Source organism: Salvelinus fontinalis, chromosome 12 (assembly GCF_029448725.1).
Source record: "Salvelinus fontinalis isolate EN_2023a chromosome 12, ASM2944872v1, whole genome shotgun sequence".
Taxonomy (NCBI): Eukaryota; Metazoa; Chordata; class Actinopteri; order Salmoniformes; family Salmonidae; genus Salvelinus; species Salvelinus fontinalis.
Window position 1 is genome coordinate 3782651 of NC_074676.1, and position 26590 is coordinate 3809240.

At 44.0% G+C, this 26590-nt stretch overlaps 1 protein-coding gene across 10 annotated transcripts in view; it reads right to left on the bottom strand.

Annotated features, from left to right (window-relative positions):
- Nucleotides 1-26590, bottom strand: part of LOC129866652 (CUGBP Elav-like family member 2) — a 76461-nt gene that overhangs the window by 12298 nt on the left and 37573 nt on the right. For all 10 annotated transcript variants that reach the window (XR_008761513.1, XM_055939425.1, XM_055939423.1 and 7 more), the window contains exons 3-7: nucleotides 22864-22946; nucleotides 10507-10555; nucleotides 9572-9706; nucleotides 5044-5123; nucleotides 118-279 (exon numbers count right to left, since the gene is read on the bottom strand). Coding sequence is in view for 9 of the 10 variants with exons in the window: in XM_055939425.1 (XP_055795400.1) it covers nucleotides 118-279; nucleotides 5044-5123; nucleotides 9572-9706; nucleotides 10507-10555; nucleotides 22864-22946 (509 nt within the window). In the remaining variant the exon portion in view is untranslated. The remainder of the gene's footprint in view (nucleotides 1-117; nucleotides 280-5043; nucleotides 5124-9571; nucleotides 9707-10506; nucleotides 10556-22863; nucleotides 22947-26590) is intronic.

The window sequence follows — 26590 nt, forward strand, 5'->3', positions numbered from 1 at the left end:
GTTACTGTGGCGTACTATGGTGTATTAAGGTGTACTTACTGCCAAGTACTGTGGGGTGAGGCCTCCCAGCCCTGCCAGGTTACTGTGGCGTACTATGGTGTATTAAGGTGTACTTACTGCCAAGTACTGTGGGGTGAGGCCTCCCAGCCCTGCCAGGTTTCCCCAGGTGGAGGCGCTGTTGAGCTGCTGCATCTGTTGGGCCATCTGCTGCTGCAGGCGCCGCTGCTCTTTGTCCCTCTGAGTGTCCGCAAACTTACACACCATGGGAGAGGAGCAGCCCTTTAGTGGGGGAGGGGGAGGAACGAGAGTTAGATTTCAACCCCAGTCAAGTTCACACACACACTATCAGAAACACAGACGCTATCACAACAGTCAAATCTGCAGGGCCATTTTTCAGGAGTACCCATTGTGGAGGGTATACTATGACCTGTGGTAATCTGGGAAATGTATTTCTTTAAGTGTTGCATTCAACATAGGAAATAAACTATTTGAACATTGTCATGCACGACTAAGCCAGGCTACATTCCACAGACAGAACCAGGAAAGGATAATGCTTAAGACAGAAACAAGACAGCCAGTTACACTTTCTAACACTGGAGGGTATGGCTCAAATGGAGGATTGGGGCAGGGTTGGTTGGGAGGGACTGAGGCGAGTCAACGCAAAATACACACACACACACACACGGGAGGGACATAACAGAAACATTTAAAACAGAGACAGTCAAACAAGGAAGGACGTATGCATGCCAAGTCAAGACATAACGAGATAGGACATTTAGCTACAAAACACATACGCAGGATATAGCACTGTATTCCGCTGTAACAAACAGACAAGCCAGATATCGACATAGCACTGGACAGACCAGACGTAGACATGTGGTATCAATGTTGTGAATTGGAGAGAGCCAGACAAGGGGACCAGGCTTGACAGGGAATTACTTTCTACACTAGTAGCACCTCCCATAGCATCAGGGGGACACAGTACTGACTGTAACGGGTGTAGCAGGGTTGCAAAGTTCCCAGAAACTTTCCCCAAATCTCCAGGTTTTCCAGAAATCGCCATCGGACGATTCCCGGATTCAGGAGAAGCAGAAAGGGAATACTCCAACAGGAATTTCTGGAAATGTCTCCAATTGCAACCCTAAAATGGGGCCATCACTACTGGGACCTAGTTCTAAATTCCCGAGGCCCAGAGCTGAGCTAGTTTTATTCTGTGGTTCCTAATTAGGGATCGGTTGGCTGCTTCCCTAGGGAGCCTCTGACCTGTTAGCAGTCACATTACTCTTGCTCTGATTCAACGGGAATACCAGCCCAGTTTTGAAGGGACTTAGTGGGACAGTTACTCATACAGTGCACGCAAGCCTACAGTACATCTCAGTTCATGCCTAAACGACAGTGGAGAATCTAGGCTGCCTGATCCACAACGTTTTGAAAGGTCCCACTAAGACAGTTGCTCTAATACTGTAGCCTTTATCTCTGCTTAGTTCAAGTCCATTCAATATAATGAGCGGAGTAATGATTTACTATGCAGGTTAAACATGGGTAAATGAATACTTCGTAATGCAAGAGGTTATACAGTTGCTCTAATATAGGACCATATTGCAGTTAATGTATATTGAATATAGTAGTCTCTATGCTTTACTATGTAGGCTAAACAACATGGGTGAATACTTTGTAATGCAAGGTTTAACACATTGTCGGGCGCGTTGCCGCTTTGCACCTGGCACGTCACAAATAAATAAAATGGTGTAAATAAATTAGTGGGATATTATTGATTCATTGGGCTTCTGCTAAAATATAGATTCAAAAATATGTTTCTCTCCATGTGTGCCCTCTTAAGGTCTATATGTAACTTCTTGGGCGACCCGATTAAATTCACATAGAAATGTGAGTTGTAGATCTGTCAATCATTGAAAGCAAGTCTAAGAAGCGGTATATCTGTTGTATGTGCGCTAATTCTATGCTTCCCATTACAAATATTGATATAACAACCGTCATACCAAAGTCAACTCGGAGTCACGCGATTACAAGTTGTGTGATCCTACCTCTACGACTCGTCGGGAAAGCATGCAGTTTATTAGGCTACAGGTGAAATAAGTTTTGATGAACTTCACAGGCTGGCGAAAGTGCAATGTGATTAGCTTGATGCTCCTCTCCAATAAATATTGAGGGTCTTATTCTGGTGACATGATGATCGATGCTTGGCTGCCGTTTAACAAATGAAAAAAAATCTCGCTCTTTTGGCCATAATAATCTCCTCATGTAGGCTCTACCCACACTATATCTGCGAGCTGTTGGCTTGAGCACACTTGCCAATAACAGAATGGGCATACTGCTATATAACGAAAATTATTTTGTGAGAAAACCATCAGTAGAGTTGAAAATGTGCTGGAAACCAATTTAACTGAATTGTTTTATTCGGTTCATGGGAATTTAACCGCAAAATCTATTTTTATGTGCACTAAGTCATCATGCACTGCCTTTTATCGCAACAACAAAATGAGATGAAAACATATCTCGGGGGGGAAAATCGTTCTCGTTCTGTGCGTGATTTCCTGCAAGACAGGAATGTCAGTGTTCTGCCATGGCCAGTGAAGAGCCCGGATCTCAATCCCATTGAGCACGGCTGGGACCTTTTGGATCTAAGGGTGAGGGCTAGGGCCATTCCCCCCAGAAATGTCCGGGAACTTGCAGGTGCCTTGGTGGAAGAGTGGGGTAGCATCTCACAGCAAGAACGGGCATATCTGGTGCAGTCCATGAGGAGATGCACTGGTGGCCACACCAGCTACTGACTGTTACTTTTGATTTTGACTCCCCCTTTGTTCAGGGACACATTATTCAATTTCTGTTAGTCACATGTCTGTGGAACTTGTTCAGTTTATGTCTCAGTTGTTAAATCTTATGTTTATACAAATATTTACACTTGTTAAGTTTTCTGAAAATAAACGCAATTGACAGTGACATGACGTTTTGTTTTTTGCTGAATATATATATATATATATATATTTTTTAACACGGCTTAAAAAAAACATAAGCTTATGCAACATTAACCTATTAAAAACAGTTCTGTAGCAATGAGGTTTGTGCAGTAGTCTATAGGCCCAATACCTTATCAATGCATATTGGCTATGCTTAAATTGCCCTGCCAATGTTGTTCTTCTCAGACCATTTAGAATTTATATTTCACAATGTTAGGTATATGATCACACTGGAAATAGATCATTTGTTATATATGACTTGTGAGGCACAGCCAAGTGAGCGTAACAATTTGCTTATATTTTTTACTGGACTGATGGCCTGCATCTGACGGTCAGTCTGCGGGGAGGGAGGGAGGGAGCAGCAGTGAGGCTGCCTCTCAGACTCCCCTCCTCTGAGAAAAGGGGAGATAAGTTTTGCTATCAGCTGGAAGATTTAAGTCGCACTGTATTATTTCTGCCTTAAGCACCAATTCATGTTGTTACTCCTGTGACCAGAGAAAGTTAAATATTCCTCTATTAAAAAAATACAAGCTGCAAATAATAACAATGCAAGCTTATCGGAACACTTTGCTATACTCATCCATTGCAGTTGCAGTACAGGTTGCAGCGTGAGTGAAAGTATGGAGAAAGCACATTTTATAGCTTATAAAACTGTTCAACAAAGTGTTGACAGTGCTGAATAACAACTTACACATGAACTTACAGAAAATAACTGCTGTTTTTGAGTATTTGTTGAGTCTTTAGTCATGGTTTTGAAAAAGTTTTGAAATATCACAGTATCATCTTTGCTGTGCGGGCCTCCCAAGTGGCGCAGCGGTCTAAGGCACTGCATCGCAGAGCTTGAGGCGTCACTACAGCCCAGGATGTGTCACAGCCGGCCGTGAACGGGAGACCCATGAGGCAGCGCACAATTGGCCCAGCGCCATCCGGGTTAGGGGTGGGTTTGGCCGGCCGGGATGTCCTTGTCCCATCGCGCTCTAGCGACTCCTTGTGGTGGGCTGGGCGCCTGCAAGCTGATATCTTTTGCCAGTTTTAAGGCGTCTCCTCCGACACATTGGTGCGGCTGGCTTCCGGGTTAAGCAAGCAAAGTGTCAAGAAGAAGTGCGGCTTGGCAGGGTTGTGTTTCGGGGGATGCATGGCTCTCGACCTTCGCCTCTCCCGAGTTCATACAGGAGTTGCATCAATGGGACAATTGGATATCACGAAATTGGGGAGAAAAAGGGGTAAAAGTACAATTGCGCTCGAGGCTTCGTTTTACGGCAATGGCTCGAGGAAACTGGCGCAAACTGTGTAGACACGGTGAGCTGATCTATCTGATTGGCCAGCGGTAGGCCAATAAATGCACTTGATATGCTCTGTGGGCCTGCCGCGTAGGCTGAGTTCCTCTTTCAGACATATGAAATGGTTCAAAATGGAAACACTTTGACTCCCGGTGCTAGGGCAGCCGAATCAAGTGCTTAACATGCTGTATTATTTTCCCTTCCGTACAGACTAATTAGCATATGAATTATATAATTTGCATGAAGTAGTATAACACGTTTATTCTAATTTCATAAATTGTTTCAAATTGTTAGAAATGCCCAGTTAGGCATTAAGCATAAATATTTGTTAATAATAGGACCAGCCTACTTTAAATTATTGGGCTGAAATTACTGTAATTATGTATTCCGTAGTGCCTAATTTGCATTGCAGTCCTATCCTTATAAAATGAGATGCTTCTCTATAACATGGAATACAAAGTATAACACCAGAACTGGTTTAATTTTGTCTTTCAACACCCTAATAATATTGGCCAAGTATGCTTTGCGTTGGTGTATGACTAATGTTCTGTGATATGACGTCTGCTTGCCAAATGGCACCCTATTCTTTTTATAGTGCACTGTTTGAACAGATAAGGTCAAAAGTAGTGCACTATAAAGGGAATAAAGTGTGATTTGGGACAACCTATAAACATGTGTTTCCTTGTGAGATACAATTCTCAATTCGCACTTAAACCACAAGGGGGCAGCAGACTGCATAGAGGGAGAGGGGAGAGATGAGAAATAGGTGCTAAGGGGTACAGTACCTCCATAGTCTGAGAGTGATGCATGGTTTTGATTGCATTCGCGGCCTGAGCCCTGGTAGAAAATGTGATAAACGCACAGCCTGTAAGGGAGGGGAGAGGGAACAAGAGGAGGAGGAAGGGAGGGACAGACAAGAGGAGGGTAGGAGGGAGGGAGGGACAAAGAAGAAACAAAACAAGACAAAAGGTTTTGGGACACGTCGTTATGAAATCCCAAATAACACATTACAGTAACATAGAATGAACGGCACTCCAAGCACACAGAAGAACAACCGCTCTCACTGGTTAGCACATGGAAGTAACATAACAATACAGTCACAACAACAACAACAACAACAACCACATGAGCACAGTAAACATAACATTGATTGACGTATTGTACCACAATCAAGAGAAGCTGTGGATGGATTGGGCTAGTTGGGGATGTGATCACTGGGTGGGTGAGACACTAATTGAGATAACTACAGAAAACACACACACACACTAAATGGCTATTATGGCGATCTCCTAGCAAAAAGATAAATGTTCATTTTTAAAATGACATAGCAACACATGCTACAACTATGATGACAGAGACTACAGGGTGAACCCGCGGCACTGACAGTTGAGCTCAGCATATTCTTCTTTTACTTAGGGATGGGCATTTTGACTGTTCGAGTACTCGCATGATTTCTTTCTGCACTTTAATTTTTTTTAACACACTGGAAAGAAATGAGCGCATTTATCTGTAAGCTTATGCCAAAAGTGCGTGACAATGCCTAATTTATAACCATTACAGAGAACAAACCATAATTGTCCCTTATAAATACACTATATATGGAAAGTATGTGGACACCCCTTCAAATGAGTGGATTCGGCCATTTCAGCCACCCGTTGCTGAAAGTTGTACAAAATCGAGCACACGGCCATGCAATCTCCATAGACAAACATTGGCAGTAGAATGGCCTTACTGAATAGCTCAGTGACTTTCAACATGGCACTGTCATAGGATGCCACCTTTCCAACAAGTCAGTTTGTTAAATGTTCTACCATGCTAGAGTTGCCCGGGTCAACTGTAAGTGCTGTTATTGTGAAGTGGAAATGTCTGGGAGCAACAGCAGTTCAGCCGCAAAGTGGTAGGCCACACAAGCTCACAGAACGGGAATTCCGAGTGCTGAAATGCGTAGCAATCTGACCTTGGTTGCAACACCCACCACGAGTTCAAAACTGCTTCTGGAAGCAACTTCAGCTGTTCGTCGGGAGTTTCATGAAATGGGTTTCCATGGCCAACCAGCCGCACACACAAGCCTAAAATCACCATGTGCAATGCCAAGCGTCGGCTGGAGAGGTGTAAAGCTTGCCGCCATTGGACTCTGGCGCAGGGGAAATGCGGTCACTGGAGTGATGAATCACGCTTCACCATCTGGCAGTCCGACAGACGAATCTGGGTTTGGAAGGTGCCAGGAGAACGCTATCTGCCCCAATGCATAGTGCCAACTGTAAAGTTTGGTGGATGAATAATAATGTGGTCTGGGGCTGATTTTCATGGTTTGTGCTATGCCCCTTAGTACCAGTGAAGGGAAATCTTAACGCTACAGCATACAATGACTTTCTAGACAATTCAGTGCTTCCAACTTTGAGGCAAAAGTTTGGGGAAGGCTCTTTCCTCACAGAAATGGTTTGTCGAGATCAGTATGGAAGAACTTGACTGCACAGAGCCCTGACCTCAACCCCATCGAACACCTTTGGGATGAATTGGAACGCAGATTGCGAACTAGGCCTATTCACCCAACATCAGTGCCCGATCTCACTAATGCTCTTGTGGCTGAATGGAAGCAAGTCCCCGCAGCAAATGTTCCAACATCTAGTGGAAAGCCTTCCCAGAAGAGTGGAGGCTGTTATAGCAGCAAAGGGGGGACCAACTTCATATTAATGCCCATAATTTAGAAGGAGATGTTTGACGAGCAGGTGTCCACATACCTTTGATCATGTAGTGTATATTTCGGTCAATAAAAAAGCAAGTGACATTTCAGACGAATTTATTGAAATCATAATATCAACTGATTAATATATGACACAATCTCCAAAAAGTCAGTAACCTTAGCAGTGGTGCGTGCTTGTAGAAGCTTATGGCTGTGTAATGGCATAGCCTTGCTTTGTTAATTTAGCAGACAAGACGCTCTTATTTCCAGAGCCCTTACCACAGTCAAGTCACCTATTTTATAGTAAAAAAAACAAACATGTAACAGACAAAAAAAAAAAAAATCCAAATGGAAAAAGTTGAAATAGTGACTATTTGAAATGGGGCTCAATTTGGCGACTTGAAAGACCATTTTTTTCAGCGTTACAAAACAAAAATTGTCTTATTTTCGATATACAGATGTTCAATTTAGTTTATTCTGCCTGTTCTTTGGAAATGTCTAAAAGGATTAACAATTCCACCTTGAACAATGCATGGTGATGAATTACAGCCATGACATCGGTTTGGTGAGAAGGCCTACTAGCCTTAATGATTCTGATGAAAATATGCTCTCCGTCTTTATCAAACTAATGCGTTTGTATATTCAGTGTGGAACCTGTCTATGTTTAGGAGGGGTTATAGCCTAGGCCAGGGTTATTCAACGCTTACCCTATGAGGTCTGGAGCCCGCTGGTTTACTGTTCTACCTGAATTAAATTGCACGCACCTGGTGTTCCAGGTCTAAAATCCGTCCCTGATTAGAGGGGAACAATGAAAAGAAACGCAGTGGAACTGGCATCGAGATCCAGTGTTGAGTTTGAGAGGCCTAGGCTAACCAATTCTAAATGGCAGTTCGCGAAGTAGCCTAAGCGGAAAATAGACAGGACACAATTATTCCAAAACCGCAGCAACGGTTGTTGGAACACATTTTCCTACTTCAATCTACCAGTCCATTTGAATTTGTGATAAAACTGTCGTCATTTGGTAAGAAATGTAGCTTTTGTATCCCATCAGTTAGATACGTTTTTATTGGCATTTAATTCCGTAGGCCTAACAGGAGCTTGTGTGCGCGCTCAGCATGCGTATGTGTAGGGAGCGGTCGGAACGCAATTGAGTGAATGAGACACAGGGGGGAAAGGACATTTAGGGAGAAGAACTGTGATCCTTAAGGCTTGGTTTCTTTTTTGTTGTGCCCCGCAAATGCACATGTTCAAATGGAACACTAGAGTCAAAGCAAATTAACGTAGTCTTTAAGACAACATAAAATAAAAAAAATTGGGACAAAATTTCACTTGTACGAACCGCTACAAAGCACATCCACCAAATAGTTTAACAGTATTTTTTCCCCCCCTGGTTAAAGATCGAGCTTCGTACTCGATAACTCATGCCCATCCATACTATTATTGCACTTGTCGGTCTCACTCGATTTTATGGCGTCTTATGCGGCACAGATAGAAGTTGTGGCAGGCAGAGGTGGAGCAGTGGAATAATTCCATCCTTTGTGGAGCACGGTGGGGGCGGTGCAGTACTGATTGTGTGTGTCCTGTGTTGCCTGCCAGCTGAGGCCGGCCTAGAACACCAGCAGCCATGGGGTTGCCATGGAGATGGCTGGTACTATTGTTACAGGCGGAGTTGAGCCCTGTGAGTGTTGATGCACCCCCTCCCTCTGCTGCAGAGATGTAGGAGGTGGTGAGTGTGTCACGGGGAGTCATATCGGGGTGGATTTGGAAGGGGGGGGGGGCGAGAGAGAGCGAGGAGGGGGCCAACTTTGGGTGAATAGGATATGAATATAGGGGCATGGTGGGAAGGGTGGAAATAAAAGGTTTGGGAGCAGTGTAGTAAGGCAGGCACTAGGCAAGTCTGTGTTCTTTTATCGGCGGGTATAACAGTGGACTACTCTAGTGATGAATTTCAAATCAAACGCTAGCTCCTATTCCCTACCCACTACTGTGATCCGAGAAGATTGGATAGGTGGAAGCAATATAGCGACATTTAAAGAGGAAGCCACTACCATAAATCTGGGCCTCCCGAGTGGCGCAGCTGTCTATGGCGCGGCGCACAATTGGCCCAGCGTCGTCCGGGTTAGGGGAGGGTTTGGCCATGGGGGCTTTACTTGGCTCATCGTGCTCTAGCGACTCCTTGTGACGGGCCGGGTGCCTGCAGGCTCAGTGTTTCCTCCGACACATTGGTGCGGCTGGCTTCCGGGTTAAGCAGGCGGGTGTTAAGAGCGCGGTTTGCCCGGTCGTGTTTTGGAGGAGGCATGACTCGACCGTCGCCTCCCGAGCCCATTGGGTAGTTGCAGCGATGACAAGATCGAAATTGGGGGGGATGAAGAGGGTAAAATACAAAAAATATCTATCTAACAAATCTCATCATATATACAGGATGGCCTATGGTGCGTTTTATCGAAAATGACTTTCAGTACATTTGACATACATTTCTGCTATGTGTATTATGATCCCTGTAGGAATTGAACCCAAGACCTTTGCTTTGGTTCCTAGTGCCACGCCCTTACAAACTGATCCACTGACACAGGACCACTTGGTATAACGGGAGCGTGGAGCAGAGTGACACGGCGTTACCCACAACCCACCTCTGCTCAGACCGTCAGGTCCTCTGAGAATTCGGCATTCCTCTATCTGTCCGAAAGCAGAGAACATCATCCGGACCTCGTTCTCGCCGTATTTCTTTGTCACCATTCCAATGAAGAGCTTTCGGTCTTCCACAGCTGAAATGGAGAAAGAGAGGAAAGAATGAGTGACAGCAAAACAGCGATAGCAAAATGGGCTATGCAACCTTCCACCTCTCTTTTTTGCTAGTTCAATCTCTCCTCTCACCTCCTTGCAACCCTCTCACTCAATGTGTCAGCTCACCCCTTTTCCTTCTCTAAATCTCTATCTTACTGCTTCATCTCTCCCTCCTCCCCAATCTCTTTTTCTTCAGACGGATGACTGCTTTATCATCCCCTTATCCTCCCAACAGATCCCTCTGTACCCGCCTTCCTCTCGCTCCTCTCACCCCCCTCCCTCCTTCATAAAGCTCCTTTAAATCCTAGTAACCCCTGACACCCCTGAAATACTCCCAAGAAATACTGAATTTACAGCACAGAGCACCGTTTCGGCAGTCTGGTCCCAGATCTGTTTGTTTCATAACAGCCAACTTCTATGGTCGTTGTCATGCCTTGGAAGCACAAACAGACGAGTACCATTTGGGCCACCGTGTGGGAACAAAAATATAGAAACAGTCTCCATTTTTATTTCCTTTCCCAATCTTGATTCTTCTTGGTGCAATTTCCTCACTTCCTCAGGGACTTCATGGTAGCTGTGTTCTGTTCTCAGGTTGTGACCCAAATGGCACCCTATATAGCCCACTACTTTTGACCACAGCCCGGGTCAGAATTAGTGCACGATATAAGGGAATAAGGTGCCATTTGGGACGCAACCCTTCCCTGCAACCGGCCCAGCCGCTATGTTTTGTTTATACACATTTTAGCCTGTGTCACATCGTATCTGCAATGATGTCACTCACCGTTTGTTTTCTCGCTGTCAGCGGGTTTCATCTGGATGGGATGATGCATCTGGAAGGAGGAGAACACGGAAGAAACATGTTAAACATCAACCTATCATCAGGCCTGTCATCACAATGACACACACTAACCAACCGTTAGTTTCCGCGACGATGAACAGGCCAGGTGCTTGGCTGTGTTTTTTGTTCCCTCCTGCTCCCTTGCCCTTTAGCAATTGTTTAAGCATTTCGTTCACACTCCTAGCCTCCTCTCCTTGACTGATCTGAAACTGACAAGGTGAAAGCCACCCTAATAATGAGCTCGACTCCATATTGTTTTCACCTGTCAAGTCTCACCTGTCACGTTACCTTTTCCAATCAGTGCAGATGAAGGAAAGGAGGTGAGGATGGATTTTTAGACAAGTATTGCTCTCTTGCTCGTTCTTACCCTTCTTCCTCCACCTCATCCCCCTCTGTCAGCATCTTTTCTCATTCGCTCGCCCCCTCTCAGATTCTATTATCCCTCACACTATAGTGAGCTATAGAAAAGGATATGTCCACTGGCTAGTATTTGGGCTCAAATTCTCTCCTCTTTCTTTGGGTTGGGCCAGAGCAGTAGTCATATGATCGCAGTTATTGATTCTCCCCATCTTTCAGGATCCATTTAAGTCCCCCCCCCCCCACCCCCCACTCCCCAGAACAAATTCAAGGTAATATATTAGGGCCTACCCCATTTAGTTGACTGGTCGATTGTTTGGTTGAGACACTGTTGGTCAACCGAGATTTCTTTAGTCGAGCAGCAAATAAAATAAATCATGGTGTACAAAACACCAGTCTGATTGGCGCCCGTCTGAGTGGACTGATCCATTGTGGAGGCCGTGGGGATGGCACAGTTCATCAGTCTAAGACATGTGCTACTGAAATTGTATATGGTTACATTATGTAAGAACAATGTTGCAACAAATAAAAAAATGATATATTTTTTATAACAAATGAGCTTTCTCCCGAGCTGGATATTGGTCGCTGTCCACGGTTCTGAAACGCATCAGTGCGCTGTTCAATTGGTGCCTTTTCCTTGACCATGCTGCTATGTGCATAATAGCAACGTTAACCAGTATATTGGTGTTGAGAACAATGCGGCTGAGTTAGGAGAAGAGAAAACAGCCCTTGGCTCAATTGTCGAAGAAAAGTGAGGCGAGAGGAAACCAACTCAATTACGTCTATAATCAATAGCCTAACTGTTAAATGTGCCTGGCTTTATAAATCATCCATATATATCTACAGAAATAAGACAGATCCTGCTTCTGTTGCCTGTTGGAGTGTTTAATAGCCTACTGATTCCGTGAGCACCGAGCCTCACGCAACAATTTCATAAATTCGTCTGTAATAAAGGTGTTAGACTTTATTTTCGTTAGACCAGCCTCCCTGGTATTATTAATCATTTATTTAGTGTTTACACTGTTCCAAATGGTCAGAAAATTTATATTTATAATAACGATAACGACCCTCCTTTTTCCTTGATCTCATTGTTATTATTATTATAATAATCATTAATAGGGTTAGTATAGCAGCCTTGTATAACCACCATCTAAGAGCACCTAAGGCCCAAGAGCACATCCTAAATACAGTAACTTACTTATATACGCATTGAAATAGACTACTGTATCAATCAATAACTTATTTGTTTATGTCATCACACAGCATACGAATCATTCATGATGTGAAATGCAATCAAGCATTTTAGTTTTAAAATAAAGCGACCATTGAATAATTAGCATAAACCGTTCCATTTTGGAAATTGCATTCACGAATCAACGAGACCGTTTTTAGTCTTTGCTGTAATAAAAGCTTTACAAAAAAAACGTTAACACTCTGATACACAATATATTTCTGACCGTCTGGAACAATTTAATCTAACAGCACGTGTTTGGCACACAGAATATGCACGCAGCGCTTACTCAATACTTGTATTTCCAGTATTTTCGACAGCTCGTCAAAATTATTGCACACATCTGACTTCCCCTTTACCTCCTGCGCAACCAGTAAACATTCCCCCGTTTCTAGTTGATTTGTCGCGTCCTCTGCATTCATTTTGTTGTCACGTGTTACGGTGTTCAGAGTTTGTTATAACCAATTTACTGATGTGATTATGATATGCTATAGGTCAGGCCATATTGGTCACTTGCATGCGAACCATACATGTGTCACAGGTTGATGGGTTGGGGAATGTTTTTCCTAAACAAATGGAGGCTCTTCGGCAACAGAACTTTTCAGTCAGAAATGGCTGTAATTATGTTGCAGCTTTAGCAACCACCCACAGCGCTATACACATTGTTGATGTATGATGGTCCCCGCAGCAGGGAGGAGAGACACACAACGGGTGCTAGTCAAACAGTCACCAAGTGACTTTTGTATAATTATTTATTCATTTTGTCTGAGCCAGGGGCCACAATCAAATCAATTGCGGTCGGACTCCCTCTACTCATTTGTATGACTTAATTATTTCATCAAACAGTTAGATTAAAGCCTCAGACAAGCTCAGTGCATATAGTTGATTTGATTAAAAACACATAGGACTCGATTTTTTGGGGTCAAGGACAGCCCGAAAACACACAGTACTATACAGAGCCATGGTTGCATGGAACTCCCTTCCATCTCATATAGTGCAAGTGAACAGCAAACCTGGTTTATTTATTTTTTTAAATAAAGCAACACCTCACAACACCTCTCCCCCATGTGACCTACTTTTCGTGTGCATGTATTGACATTTATGTCTAACTGATAGATGCACACACACAGCCACCACCCACACCCCCTACATGTTAATGTATGTGAATTGTAAAGTATTTTGTCTGTGATGTCTTTTTTGTTATGTGCTGGACCCCAGTAAGACTAGCTGTCGCCATTGGCATCGGCTAATGGGGATCCTAATCAAATCTAACAGTGCTTCTCTCTTCTGGCCTGCTTCTTAATGGCTGCATCCCAAATGGCACCTATATTAGTGTTTTCATGATACCAACATTTTACTAATGAAACAATACCAGGCCACGTATCGCGATACATAGTAGTATCGCGATAACAAGAAGGGAAAAATTCAGTGGCATAGCGTACTGTTCACCCATCTCCAGGACGCTTGTTCCCGTTTTCTAAACGTTATGCGCCTATGCTACACAAAAAAAAACAGGCACTAATATTCACACTTATTGAATTTCACACACATTAAATTTCACACTCACACATAATCTGACACACACACACACACTGTGACGGCCCTGAATATTTCTGAACCGTCTCAGTGCTTCTCCTTCTAATAGGGCGCTTCCCCTTTAATTCCCATTAAATAGCCAGCATCAGCTGCGCAAAGGTGAAGTTGTGATTGAGACATGAATGAGGATGTGTACTACCTTCAGTTCATGAAGCTTCGCCATTACGTTTGTTTTGTTGCCTTACAGTGTGTTTTGTAGCCTTAAAGCGAGTTTACCCAGGATTGGATCCACTCTGTGCGTCTGTGGACTACCACTCTCCGTTGGTTTTCGTGGCCTTTTCTCCGCTGGAGATCTGTTGGCGGATTGTCTGACTGACCGACTGACTACAACTTTTTGTACACGGTATTTCATTTGTTTGGGTGATGTATACTGTGATTTATGTAGTTGTGAGGACGTATTATTCTTTGGTTAATCTTTGATACGCTTTATAGTTGTGTTGCAAAATAAGTGTGATTTTGAGTGTATGAATATACTGGTTCTACACTACAGACAAACGTTGCGTGACTAAGGTCACTTGAGTCACTGAACTTATTTACCGGGCTGGACTCTTTTTATGCCCGAGGTACAGGACATTTCTAAATGATCATAAGTGCATTGATTTGTTATATTGTTGAGTGTGGGTGTGTGTGATCATTTATGTTGTTAATACAACCACGCAAAAGAATACACTTGTTTGAAGTTCTTTCCAATGTTTTAAGGGGTTTATGAAAAGTATATTTCCATCCTTACTTTTAATAAGTCCTTTGTATTGGTGTGACTTGACGGACCAGATGGGACTCATTCCCTCCCAAACTAAAAGGAGAAACCAATGCTTTCTCTGGTAGGCTCAACCTACCTGGCACCCCTAGAAATAACCTCAAGTCAAAACCGTTACATAAAAAATGGCACCCCAGATGGGACCTCAACATTGAGAACTAACCAAAGCAAATCTTTTGTGTGTAATTAAAACAATGGATTCACTCCAAGAAAATGTGCTCATCCATATCATACCTGTCAATGGGAATACACAGGGTCATTCTGACTACCAAGCCAACAATACAAATCATAATGTGAATGGAAATAAAGGAGTTGATTTGGGCCAGAGCCCTGGGAACCTGAATGCTCGGTCTGGACCACAGGCCACAGGTCTAACTAGTAACTCACTTATTGACATGGATCTGTGTGGAAGTACTGAGTTATCCCTCCCTCTGACGCCCAACCTTCCTCCATTGTCTGGTTTATCTCCAGAGGTTGTATTCTTACAACTTCAAGGTGACATCCTTGATATTCGTCAGACTCAACAACATCTCCAAACTCTAATCCACCATAAATTCAAATGTCTGAGTGAAGAGCAACAACAGAGCACCATGGAATTCAGAAACTCCCTGAGTAGTCTAACCCACACTCTGACAGAGCTCAGTGAGAACAGAAGACAGGAAATTATTGGTGCCATGGACAGGCAGTTTGACTACCAACAAAGCCAACTCACTGCCACTCTCCAGTGGCGCCTGCAACATCATCACACTGAGGTCCTCAAGGACGTCAATTCTGTATTTTCTCCCCTGGTTAACACTGTAGACCACTTGCAGACAGCGCTCTCTAATTGTGTTAAAATGTTGGATGATGTGTCTGTTGACATGGCCTCCATTAGGCACAACTCCTTGCACAGAGCTTCTCTTGTGTCCACTTCTGTTCAGACCACTGAGGGCCAAGCGGGCACCTCAGAACAGCCAAGACAAGGCCATGATGCAGCCACCCCTTGCAGGATGCAATCCACCATGCATCCTGGTGTTCATTTTCATGGTCCGATAACTCCCTCACCCTCTACTTCCTCAATCCCTCCTAGCTCTTTTGTTCATGGTGATTTGAGTAGACGTCATGTGGGAGCGATGCCCATTAAATTGCAATTTCCCACCTTTGGGAAAAAGGATGACAGTCCTGATCCGCTAATGGATCTGGAAAGATGTGTGGCAGTCTTCTCTGCCGTTGCTCCGGTACCACTAACCCTGGGTAATCCTTCTGATGATCTCCTTTTACAGGCTGTAAGAAGAGCTCAGCTGGAACAGCCAGAGGAGTTAAGGCTGTTGGAACAGCTGCAGAATAATGCTGATGTGTGTACTTCAAAGCTAGGACGCACCGGACTCCTGAAGCACAAAATATTCCTTACACAGGAAATGCCGATCAAGCAAAAGCCATATCGTTTGTCCCCAGCGACGCTAATAATCCAAAAGGGACTCATTAATGATATGTTGACACAAGATATAATAGAACGTTCCTCCTCTCCCTGGGCTGCTCCTGTTGTCCTCATTCCAAAAAAGACCGGTGGTCTTAGATTTTGTGTGGACTATAGGAAGACCAACAATGTTTCCCAGACTGATGCCTATCCTCTTCCCACCATCCACGAGATCCTGGAGTCATTGTCTGGTGCTGTTATGTTCACTACCCTTGACCTCAATAGTGGCTATTGGCAGGTTGAGATGGACCAGGAAAGCAAGGACAAGACTGCTTTTGTCTGTGCTGAGGGCTTGTTTTCCTTTAAGGTGATGCCTTTTGGATTAAAGAATGCACCTGCCACTTTCCAAAGACTCATGGAGATTGTGTTAGGGGAGCTCAAAGGGAAGATCTGTTTCGTCTACCTGGACGATATAATTATCTACTCCCAGAACAGAGAGCAACACTTTCAAGATCTTCAAGCAGTGTTGGACAAGCTAAGAGAAGCTGGTCTGACATTGAATATGAAGAAGAGCAACTTCTGCCAAACCTCCCTGAAGTTCCTTGGCCATATTGTGTCTTTTGACGGCATTCATGTGGATCCTGAAAAGACCAAGGCTGTACAAGACTTCCCTGTGCCAACCACACTCAAGGCCCTTCAACGGTTCCTTGGGATGGCTGGATGGTACCATCGGTTTGTGTGGAACTTCTCCCAGGTGGCAGAACCCCTCAACGCGTTGAAGCGAAAAGGAGCGAAATTCCGATGGACGGCAGAGTGCCAGAACTCCTTTGAAACCCTGAAACGACACCTCGTCACACCTCCCATTTTGGGTCATCCCAACTTTGATTGCCCTTTTGTTGTTTACACTGATGCAAGTGATGTTGGACTTGGTGCTGTCCTAGTCCAACAGACTGGACTTGGTACTGAAGAAGTGTTAGCGTTCGCCAGTCGGACATTGAATGGAGCAGAACGGAACTACTCCACAACCGAGCAAGAGTGCCTTGCAGTTGTCTGGGCTTTGGAAAAGTGGAGGTACTACCTGGAGGGAAGACACTTCACTGTGGTCACTGACCATTCCTCCCTTGTGTGGGTGTTCAAGACCAACAAACCAAGCACCAGGCTCATCAGATGGGCTCTACGGTTGCAAGAGTTCACCTTTGCAGTAGAATACAGGAAAGGAAAATACAACACTGTTCCAGATGCCTTATCCAGAGCTCCTGCTTGTGGTAATGGTGGCCCTCATCTTACATGTGCTACTGTCCTGTCTAGCAGTCGAGACTCACCCAAAACTGACTTTCCCATCTCTGATGAGGTCATTTGGAAAGCCCAACAGGATGATCCAGAAGTACAGGCTTTGTACCAGACTATCCTGGAAGATGGAGAAAAGATGGTCAACCCTACCACAAAGCTGACCATCATTGAAGACAAAGTCTACCGAGTTGTACAACTACCTCACAGAACACTCTACCAAATGTACATACCTGAAACTCTACGCCTTCAACTGCTTCAACATTTCCATGAAGACCCATTAGCTGGTCATTTGGGCAGGTTCAAAACCTACAAACGTTTGCAAGCATTACTGTACTGGCCACATCTGAGCATGGATGTGAAGTCACACATCCGAAACTGCCAGGTTTGTCAAATGTACAAACCAGAAGGTAGAAAACCTGCTGGCAAGTTGCAGCAAACGGTGGTTACCCGACCTTGGGAAATGTTAGGAGTGGACTTGATGGGTCCATTTCCTAGAAGCTCCAATCAGAATGTGTACATGCTTGTTTTTGTTGATTACTATTCCAAGTGGGTGGAGCTCTTTGCCCTGCGTCAGGCCACAGCAAGGACAGTCTCTAACATCCTTACGAAAGAGATCCTGACTCGCTGGGGAGTGCCTGATTACATCCTGTCTGATCGAGGTTCCCAATTTGTCTCTGATCTCTTTGAGGAGACCTGCCAAAGATGGAACCTGAGACAGAAGTTGACCACGGCCTATCACCCACAGACCAACCTCACTGAGAGAGTAAATCGAACCTTGAAGACGATGGTTGCTTCCTATGTAGGAACCCAGCACAAACACTGGGACAAGCACCTTCACGAGTTTCGATTTGCCCTGAATTCTGCTGTGCAAGAGTCCACTGGAGTCACACCTGCAGAGCTGAACCTAAGTCGTCCCCTCCGAGGACCCTTGGATATGGTGCTACAGCCCCAGCAGCTTACTCCAGACGCTGCTTGCTATGACCAGGTAGTCCATCTCCACGACTTGAGAGCTCTTGTCTCGAAGAACATGATCCAGGCTCGACTCAAGCAGAAGAGAAATTATGATAAGAACAGACGAGACATGCAGTTCCAGCTTCGTGATCGGGTGTGGCTTCGCTCTCATCCTTACTCGAAAGCTGAACAATTCTTCTCGGCCAAGCTCGCTCCTAAATGGCAAGGACCATATAGGATTGTGGAGCAGATGGGCCCTTTGAACTACCGAGTGGTGAAAGAGGACACAGGTGAAGATATGCGCGTTGTCCATGTCTCACGCCTTAAGGCCTGTTACCCCTCGGCTGAGGAATTGGAGGAGATTGAGCGCCGCAAGGTCCTGGATATCTTTGAAGAGGAAAGTGAGGAGACTTTTCTCGGATTCCCAGACCCAGAAGTCTCACGCCTTAATGCTTGTGACCCCTCAGTTGAGGAGCGGGAGCGCCAAAAAGTAATGAATATTTTTGTAGAGGAAAGTGATGAGGAGACCTTTCTCGGTTTCCCCGACCAAGATGTGCCTTCCCGGGCAATGGTCGGCTTTTTCCAGGGGAGGGGGTGTGTGACGGCCCTGAATATTTCTGAACCGTCTCAGTGCTTCTCCTTCTAATAGGGCGCTTCCCCTTTAATTCCCATTAAATAGCCAGCATCAGCTGCGCAAAGGTGAAGTTGTGATTGAGACATGAATGAGGATGTGTACTACCTTCAGTTCATGAAGCTTCGCCATTACGTTTGTTTTGTTGCCTTACAGTGTGTTTTGTAGCCTTAAAGCGAGTTTACCCAGGATTGGATCCACTCTGTGCGTCTGTGGACTACCACTCTCCGTTGGTTTTCGTGGCCTTTTCTCCGCTGGAGATCTGTTGGCGGATTGTCTGACTGACCGACTGACTACAACTTTTTGTACACGGTATTTCATTTGTTTGGGTGATGTATACTGTGATTTATGTAGTTGTGAGGACGTATTATTCTTTGGTTAATCTTTGATACGCTTTATAGTTGTGTTGCAAAATAAGTGTGATTTTGAGTGTATGAATATACTGGTTCTACACTACAGACAAACGTTGCGTGACTAAGGTCACTTGAGTCACTGAACTTATTTACCGGGCTGGACTCTTTTTATGCCCGAGGTACAGGACATTTCTAAATGATCATAAGTGCATTGATTTGTTATATTGTTGAGTGTGGGTGTGTGTGATCATTTATGTTGTTAATACAACCACGCAAAAGAATACACTTGTTTGAAGTTCTTTCCAATGTTTTAAGGGGTTTATGAAAAGTATATTTCCATCCTTACTTTTAATAAGTCCTTTGTATTGGTGTGACTTGACGGACCAGATGGGACTCATTCCCTCCCAAACTAAAAGGAGAAACCAATGCTTTCTCTGGTAGGCTCAACCTACCTGGCACCCCTAGAAATAACCTCAAGTCAAAACCGTTACAACACACACTCTCTCTCTCACTCTCCCCCACCCACACATACACCCACTCCCTCCCTCCCACCCACCCACTCCCAACTTTAAAAACATTAGACACTAAACAGAATGTGTGGACCAGAAAGAGATAGATTTTTGATATAGTTAGGCCTAGTGGTTAGAGCGGCAGGAAGCCTAGTGGTTAGAGCGTTGGGCCAGTAACCTGAAGGTTGCTGGATCGAATCCCCGTGCTGACACGGTAAACATTTGTCATTCTGGCCCTGAACAAGGAAGTTAACCCACTGTTCCCCAGTAGGCTGTCATTGTAATGCCACCAGGTTGTTAGCTAGCTAGGTAACATTATCAAACCAATAATTAGCATGCCGGGATTAGTTTAAAACAACCCGGTTTGTGAAATGACAAAAAGGTGTGTGAAATCGCACAGGAAGAAAAGAGGTAGCGCCGGTTATAAGAGGCATATTCTTTATCCCGTTTGAGCTAGAGACAAAACGGCGTATTTGTTGTGAAGATGTAAGCATGCCTGTCGCGAAGCTGTTTTCCTCTCTGGCACTGCTGCCTGACAACAAACTTACAAACGCCTATATTCAGACTGGCCTGTGCCCTTGGTTTATCAATGATGAAATTACGTACAATGTATCAACTTTTACTCGCTCTTCGTGCCGCTCCAATTTAGCAAATGTAACAGAAGACTGATCAGGGTCTCTATCCCGACTCGCCATCACTAAATTACATTTTAAAAAGTGATGGATGAATATATGTGCAGTAAGAGCGGACGGAGAAAAGCAGGTGAGTGAGGGCTGGTAGCGGGTTGCGGCTGTCTGATCACAGCTGACACACGTGATACGCGCATGAAAGTGAAGTGGACGTTGGACCGGCGCATAGCATACACGAGACTAATTGCGGTTGCTTAAGCAACTGACTTTCTAAACATTTACTGTTTATAAAGTCACCTGCGGGCGCTTTAGATCGGTAGGGTCAAAAAAAAATCGTAGTATCATATGAAACGGTACTATGGTATTCTAAAAATGTTGGTGTCATGACGTTTTGGTACCATGATATTAACGTGGTACCGGATTACCATGAAACACTACCCTATATAGTGCACTACCTTTAGTCAAAAGTAGTGCAATATATAGGGAATAGGGTGCCATTTGGGGCGCATAGTGTCCACTGGTCTTTAAAGTGATCATTTTTCACTTGGGAATGGAATGCTAGCCATACCGTCCAGCATTGCCAACATGTTCCAGAAATGAGGGGCCATATCTGAGCAACAGCTTGAGCTACAACAAGAAGTTGGCAGAAAATCCAGTCCATCTGCAAATGACATATTTCCACCTGCGATTTATTTCCCCTAGCTCTTCCACTAGATCCCTTAATACGCAGAGGAAGAAGTGGATCTGAAGAGCTAATCTTTTTGGATTAGACATCTACACCTGCCACATTGGCACAGAGAAGCCAGAAAGGGAATAAGAAAACTATGGAGTGAAGTGGCTAGATTTTAAGCAAAGGGGAATTAGGATATGAGCAGAGGGCAAGGTTTCAAGTTAAATGTATTTGTCATGTGTCAAGACTAGATATTTTACTCAATTCTTGCCATTTCTATAAAAACAAAAACAGGGGAGGCTGGCTGTATGTAATGGTGTTATTTTTCAAGAGACATAGACAGTTGAAATAAAGATATCATGGAAGTAGTTTGGCTTCAAGTTTGTTTACCATGCTTTATGATGACATGATAACATGGGAAATCTTACTCCCTCATTTGAGTGCTCACGATAAAAACACAAACAGGAGAGGCAGTTATGAAATGTGTTGTTTTTCAGAGAGAAGGGAACTAAAAGAAATAGACAGATGGCCCTCTCGGTATGGGGACTGGCGTCAATTGCCAAAGAGAGGCAGGCACAGGAGGAGGGAGTCCGTGCGACAGACCTACCCGGGTTCAAATACTACTTTAAAAAAAATCATTCAAACACTTATCGTATTTGCTTTAGCCTGCCTGGAGGGCCAGATAGGCGGGATCTGGGATGTGCACTTGTGTGACTTTTCTATTGGTTCCATTGCAATGGGCAAACTCAACCAAGCAGAGATCGAGTATTTGAAATGAGTTCAAATAGTATTTGAACCCAGGTTTGGCGACCGAAAGGGACACAAGCTTTTCCACCGACGAGCCATCGGGCTTCAGTCAATGCCAGGAGCAGCATGACTGGCTGTGGTAGGGCTAGGGAGCAGCTGTCAAAATACACGCACTTGATTCGAAAATGTTTAACTGATTAATGACACTAGATACAGTGCTATTTATACTCTAGGTTTGTACCAGTATGTGTTATCTAATCTCACTTCGATCATCACGCCACTGAACATTTCAGGGCTGGGGTCAATTCCTTGTCAATTCAGGACTCAAATGGAATTCACCCCAACCCTGAATGGTAGAATTAGTACAGTCTCCCTTTGCTTATCACACAGGTACAAATTCTTCAACACTTAGTCATTCTCCTGATTATTGGAAACTGAAAATGTCGGCAGAGTGGAGTTATTGATTTCATTGACGACTGAGGTAGTTTAGTATTGATTTAATTGATTGGAAGCAGATAGAGTAACATAGGGGACAGGGGAGGCAGATTTACGAAGCTTTAACAAGCAATTGCAGTTGTTCCAGTTGACTGAGCTTTAATCTCTATCAAATAAATCAGGTTAGAATTAAGACTCCCTCTGTTTCTCTGTACAGCTGTCGCCCTGATTTCACTTTCCTTCTCACACTCCCTCCATCGCTCTCAGCAGATTCCATTGTTAGGAGCAATATTCTTCAAACACTTTCCTTTTGTATTCCTTTTTAAATATTAAATGTAGTTTTGCATCTATGATTCATGAGGACAAGCACAATGAATAATTTGTTCCACTTTATGACTGGGTAGCTGTGTGTGTGTGTGTGTGTGTGTTTGTGTGTGTGTCTGGTTGCGCTTCAGTGAGTTGGCTAGCTAGGTTCCCCTCATGCAAAGCACCCTTTACCTGACTCTCCGTGTTTGGGTCTTGGTGTGCACACGACTGTGTGGTTATTACTTCATCAGAAGAGGGAGCAAGGTTCAGGTCAGTTCTTGTGGATAGGAATGGCATGGCAGTGCCTATACGGTGTGTGTGGGCTGTGGCTATAGTTGAGCTCATTAGGTTACATCCATCCAAGTGCAGTCCACAGCAGCAACACAGGGGAGCAATGGGGGGCTAAAGGCGGCACACACACACACACTTCCTGCTTACTCACCCCTGTTAAGGTCTTTATGTTGTGCAATGCATTCTGGGCCTCCAGGGCGGCTTTTCTGGTATAAAACGTTACAAAACAGCATCCTGCAGAGAGAGAAGGGGGGGTTGAATTTAATAACAGAACAATCAGAGTGACGCAACATTAAACACAAGTGCTGTTTCAAGACAAGGAATGGAATCACTATTAACTGTTGTACATACAGTACACATACTGCACAGCATGCTAGGTGCCTATACAGCACACAGTGAGAGTAGGCTATGGGCAAGATAAGGAGATGGGCTGATGGATCAGGGTCATAGTTGACACTCGTGACTGTACAGTACTGCCACAGAGAGCAGAGCAGGAGACCAAGAGGCTATCTGTCTGTCAGGGTCACTGAGGTGTTGCAGAGAAAGGCTACAGTGAGGCTACTCAGAGGCAGGCAGCCACTGTACTGACAATACTATTGAATGGCTCTCCGTTACATAAGTGTGCATATACACACACATAGGCAATACATCCACAGACACAATAAGAATGGGAGGAGAGGAGAGAGCAAGCAATAGAACAAGAGAGGGCGATGGGGGAGGGGTAAGAGAGGAGAAAAAAAGAAGGGGAAAAAAATACTCTCATCCTTCAGTCCCAGCAGACCGCCAGTGGCGTTCCAGCCTGTCAGTTTCTCTGGGCTGGCAGAGAACACAAACACACACAGAAGTGGAGAGCACACACACACACAGGGAAGTAGAGTACTGCAGCGTCTCTGACCTACATAGTGTTGTATTGCTGCTGCTTACTGTAGAACTCCCTCTCAGGCTGTGCCGTGCGCGTGTGCTCGAGTTATAATGTTACTGTGGAGTGGAGCTCCCCCTCTCTCCCAAGCCTCGACTGGGAGCTGCGATATGCTAACATGCATCGAGCTGCTCCGTTCTCATCTCTAAGAGGCAGCTTCAGTGTTTCCCCTATATTAATTTAGCAGCGGTGGCATATGAAGATATGTTTTATATACAGCACCAGTCAAAAGTCTGGACACCTACTCATTCCAGGATTTTTCTTGATTTTTACTATTTTCTACATTGTAGAATAATATTGAAGACATCAAATCTATGAAATACCACATATGGAATCATGTAGTAACCAAAAAACTGTTACACAAATTAAAATATATAATATATTTGAGATTCTTCAAAGTAGCCACCCTTTGCCTTGATGACAGTTTTTCACACTCTTGCCATTCTCTCAACCAGCTTCATGAGGTAGTCACCTGGAATGCATTTCAATTAACAGATGTTCTTTGTTAAAAGTTCATTTCTGGAATGTCTTTCCTTCTTAATGCGTTTGAGCCAATAAATTGTGTTGTGACATGTTAGGGGTGGTATACAGAAGATAGCCCTATTTGGTAAAAGACCAAGTCCATATTATGGCAAGAACAGCTCAAATAAGCAAAGAAAAACAACAGTCCATCATTACTTCAAGACATGAAGGTCAGTCAACATGGAACATTTCAATAACTTTGAAAGTTTCTTCAAGTGCAGTTGCAAAAACCATCAAGCACTATGATGAAACTGCCTCTAATGAGGACCGCCACACGGAAGGAAGACCCAGAGTTACCTCAGCTGCAGAGGACAAGTTCATTAGAGTTACCAGCCTCAGAAATTGCAGCCCAAATAAATGCTTCAGAGTTCATGTGACAGACACTTCAACATCAACTGTTCAGAGGAGACTGCGTGTATCAGGCCTTCATGATCTAATTGCTGCAAAGAAACCACTACTAAAGAACACCAATAAGAAGAAGAGGCTAGCTTGGGCCAAGAAACATGATCAATGGACATTAGACCGGTGGAGTGTGCAAAGCAGTCAAGGCAAAGGATGGCTATTTGAAGAATCTCAAATATAAAATATTTTTGATTTGTTTAACACTTTTTGGTTACTACATGATTCCATATGTGCTATTTCATAGTTGATGTCCACTATTATTCTGCAATGTAGAAAATAGTCAAAATAAAGAAAAAGCCGTGAATGAGTAGGTGTTCTAAAACCTTTTGACCGGTAGTGAGTGAGTGTGTATTTATATACACTACCGGTCAAAAGTTTAGGGTCACTTAGACATTTCCTTGTTTTTGAAAGAAAAGGAACAGTTTTGTTCATTAAAATAACATAAAATTGATCAGAAACACAGTGTAGACATTGTCAATGTTGTGAATGACTATTGTAGCTGGAAACGGCTGATTTTTAATGGAATATCTACATTGGCGTACAGAGGCCCATTATCAGCCACCATCACTCCTGTGTTCCGATGGCACGTTGTGTTAGCTACTTTGAGAACTAACAATTGCCAAAATCAAAAACTAGACACGGGGAGAATCAAAAATTCCATAAATGAAATGGCATGGGGCTCCCATTGATTTAGTTATAATGGTTGAGTCACTGAGATGGCAAAATGTGTAGAATTGCAGGACCTTATCTTAACAACAGCTACATTTTGTCACTGGCCACCCCCGCCACGCAAACTTTGCTACCACTGCAGAGTTGCACCCCCCTTCCCCTCTGTGTCGCCCTCTCTCCCTCTCAGTTGTTCAGTGCTACCCCCCCTAGCACTCTGCTGACGCTAAATAAACCATGAATCTTTCTCGCTCTTTCACCGTCTTCCCTCCGCTCTCTCACTGTGCTTCCCCTCCCTGCTGCATAGAGGCTAAATAAACCATGGGGCTAAGAGCTAAGCATGCTGGTTATCATGTATTTATACCCTGCAGTCAGATACCCTGGCGTCATCATGACCTAAAAATATTTAAAAAACAACGCTACAAATTTGACCGTTCTCAAAATAGATAGGGGCTAGAACAAACAGACCTAAATTGAAGTGGGGATTTAAATGGATTGATTCCAACAGAATCAGGAGGATTCAAACAAAAGCAAGATGGATGACACGGAGAGGAGGGGGAAACGGCATTGAGGGGTGTTTTATCGACTCACACAATGTGCTTTGTATTAGGCTTCGGCAGTATTTCGTATATACCGTATACCGGGGGTTTTGGAAATAGCCACAGGATGGTTTTTCAACACGCTTTCATATTGGTAGTTAGTTACGTTTTAAGTAAATACCTGCGGTCAACTTGTGCAATACATTAGGGGATAAAGATTGCGTTCATCATTTCGCCGGTCACATTATTTTACATTATGACGCTTACCGTAGTTCCCCAGAACAGTTGAGCCAGCAACGTGTTTGTTTGTAAATAGCACAACGGGAGAAAGTGGGAGCAGGTGAGTCTGGCAGTGTATTGCCAGAGGTCACGTTTTATATTTAAAAGTCAAGTGTTTTTTGCTTCAATAGAGTGATCAGGGACATGCAACTAGTTTTCCTTCACAGAAAATACATTAAGGCAACACATTCGGCAGAAAATAGCTTCATTTTCATCAGATGACAACAGAAGTGCAACACTATTTGGCTGGCAGCCACACAAGTTAATGAGCATACAAAGAAAAAGCAAGGTCTTTTTGGCAAAAACAATGCATGGCCATCATCATAGCCGGCTACATTTCCTTATGTTTTGCTTAAAAGTTAATCTAGCATTTTACCAGAGAAGAGTTGGCTGGCTACAGCGAGAAAAGTAGTTACACATCAGTTAGAGAGCCGGAGAAGATGGCTGCCGTTTTATGTGCTCTTAACCAACCGTTCTATTTAATAATTTTTTTTCGCATTGTTGTTACTTATTTTGTACATAATGTTGCTGCTACCGTCTCTTATGACCGA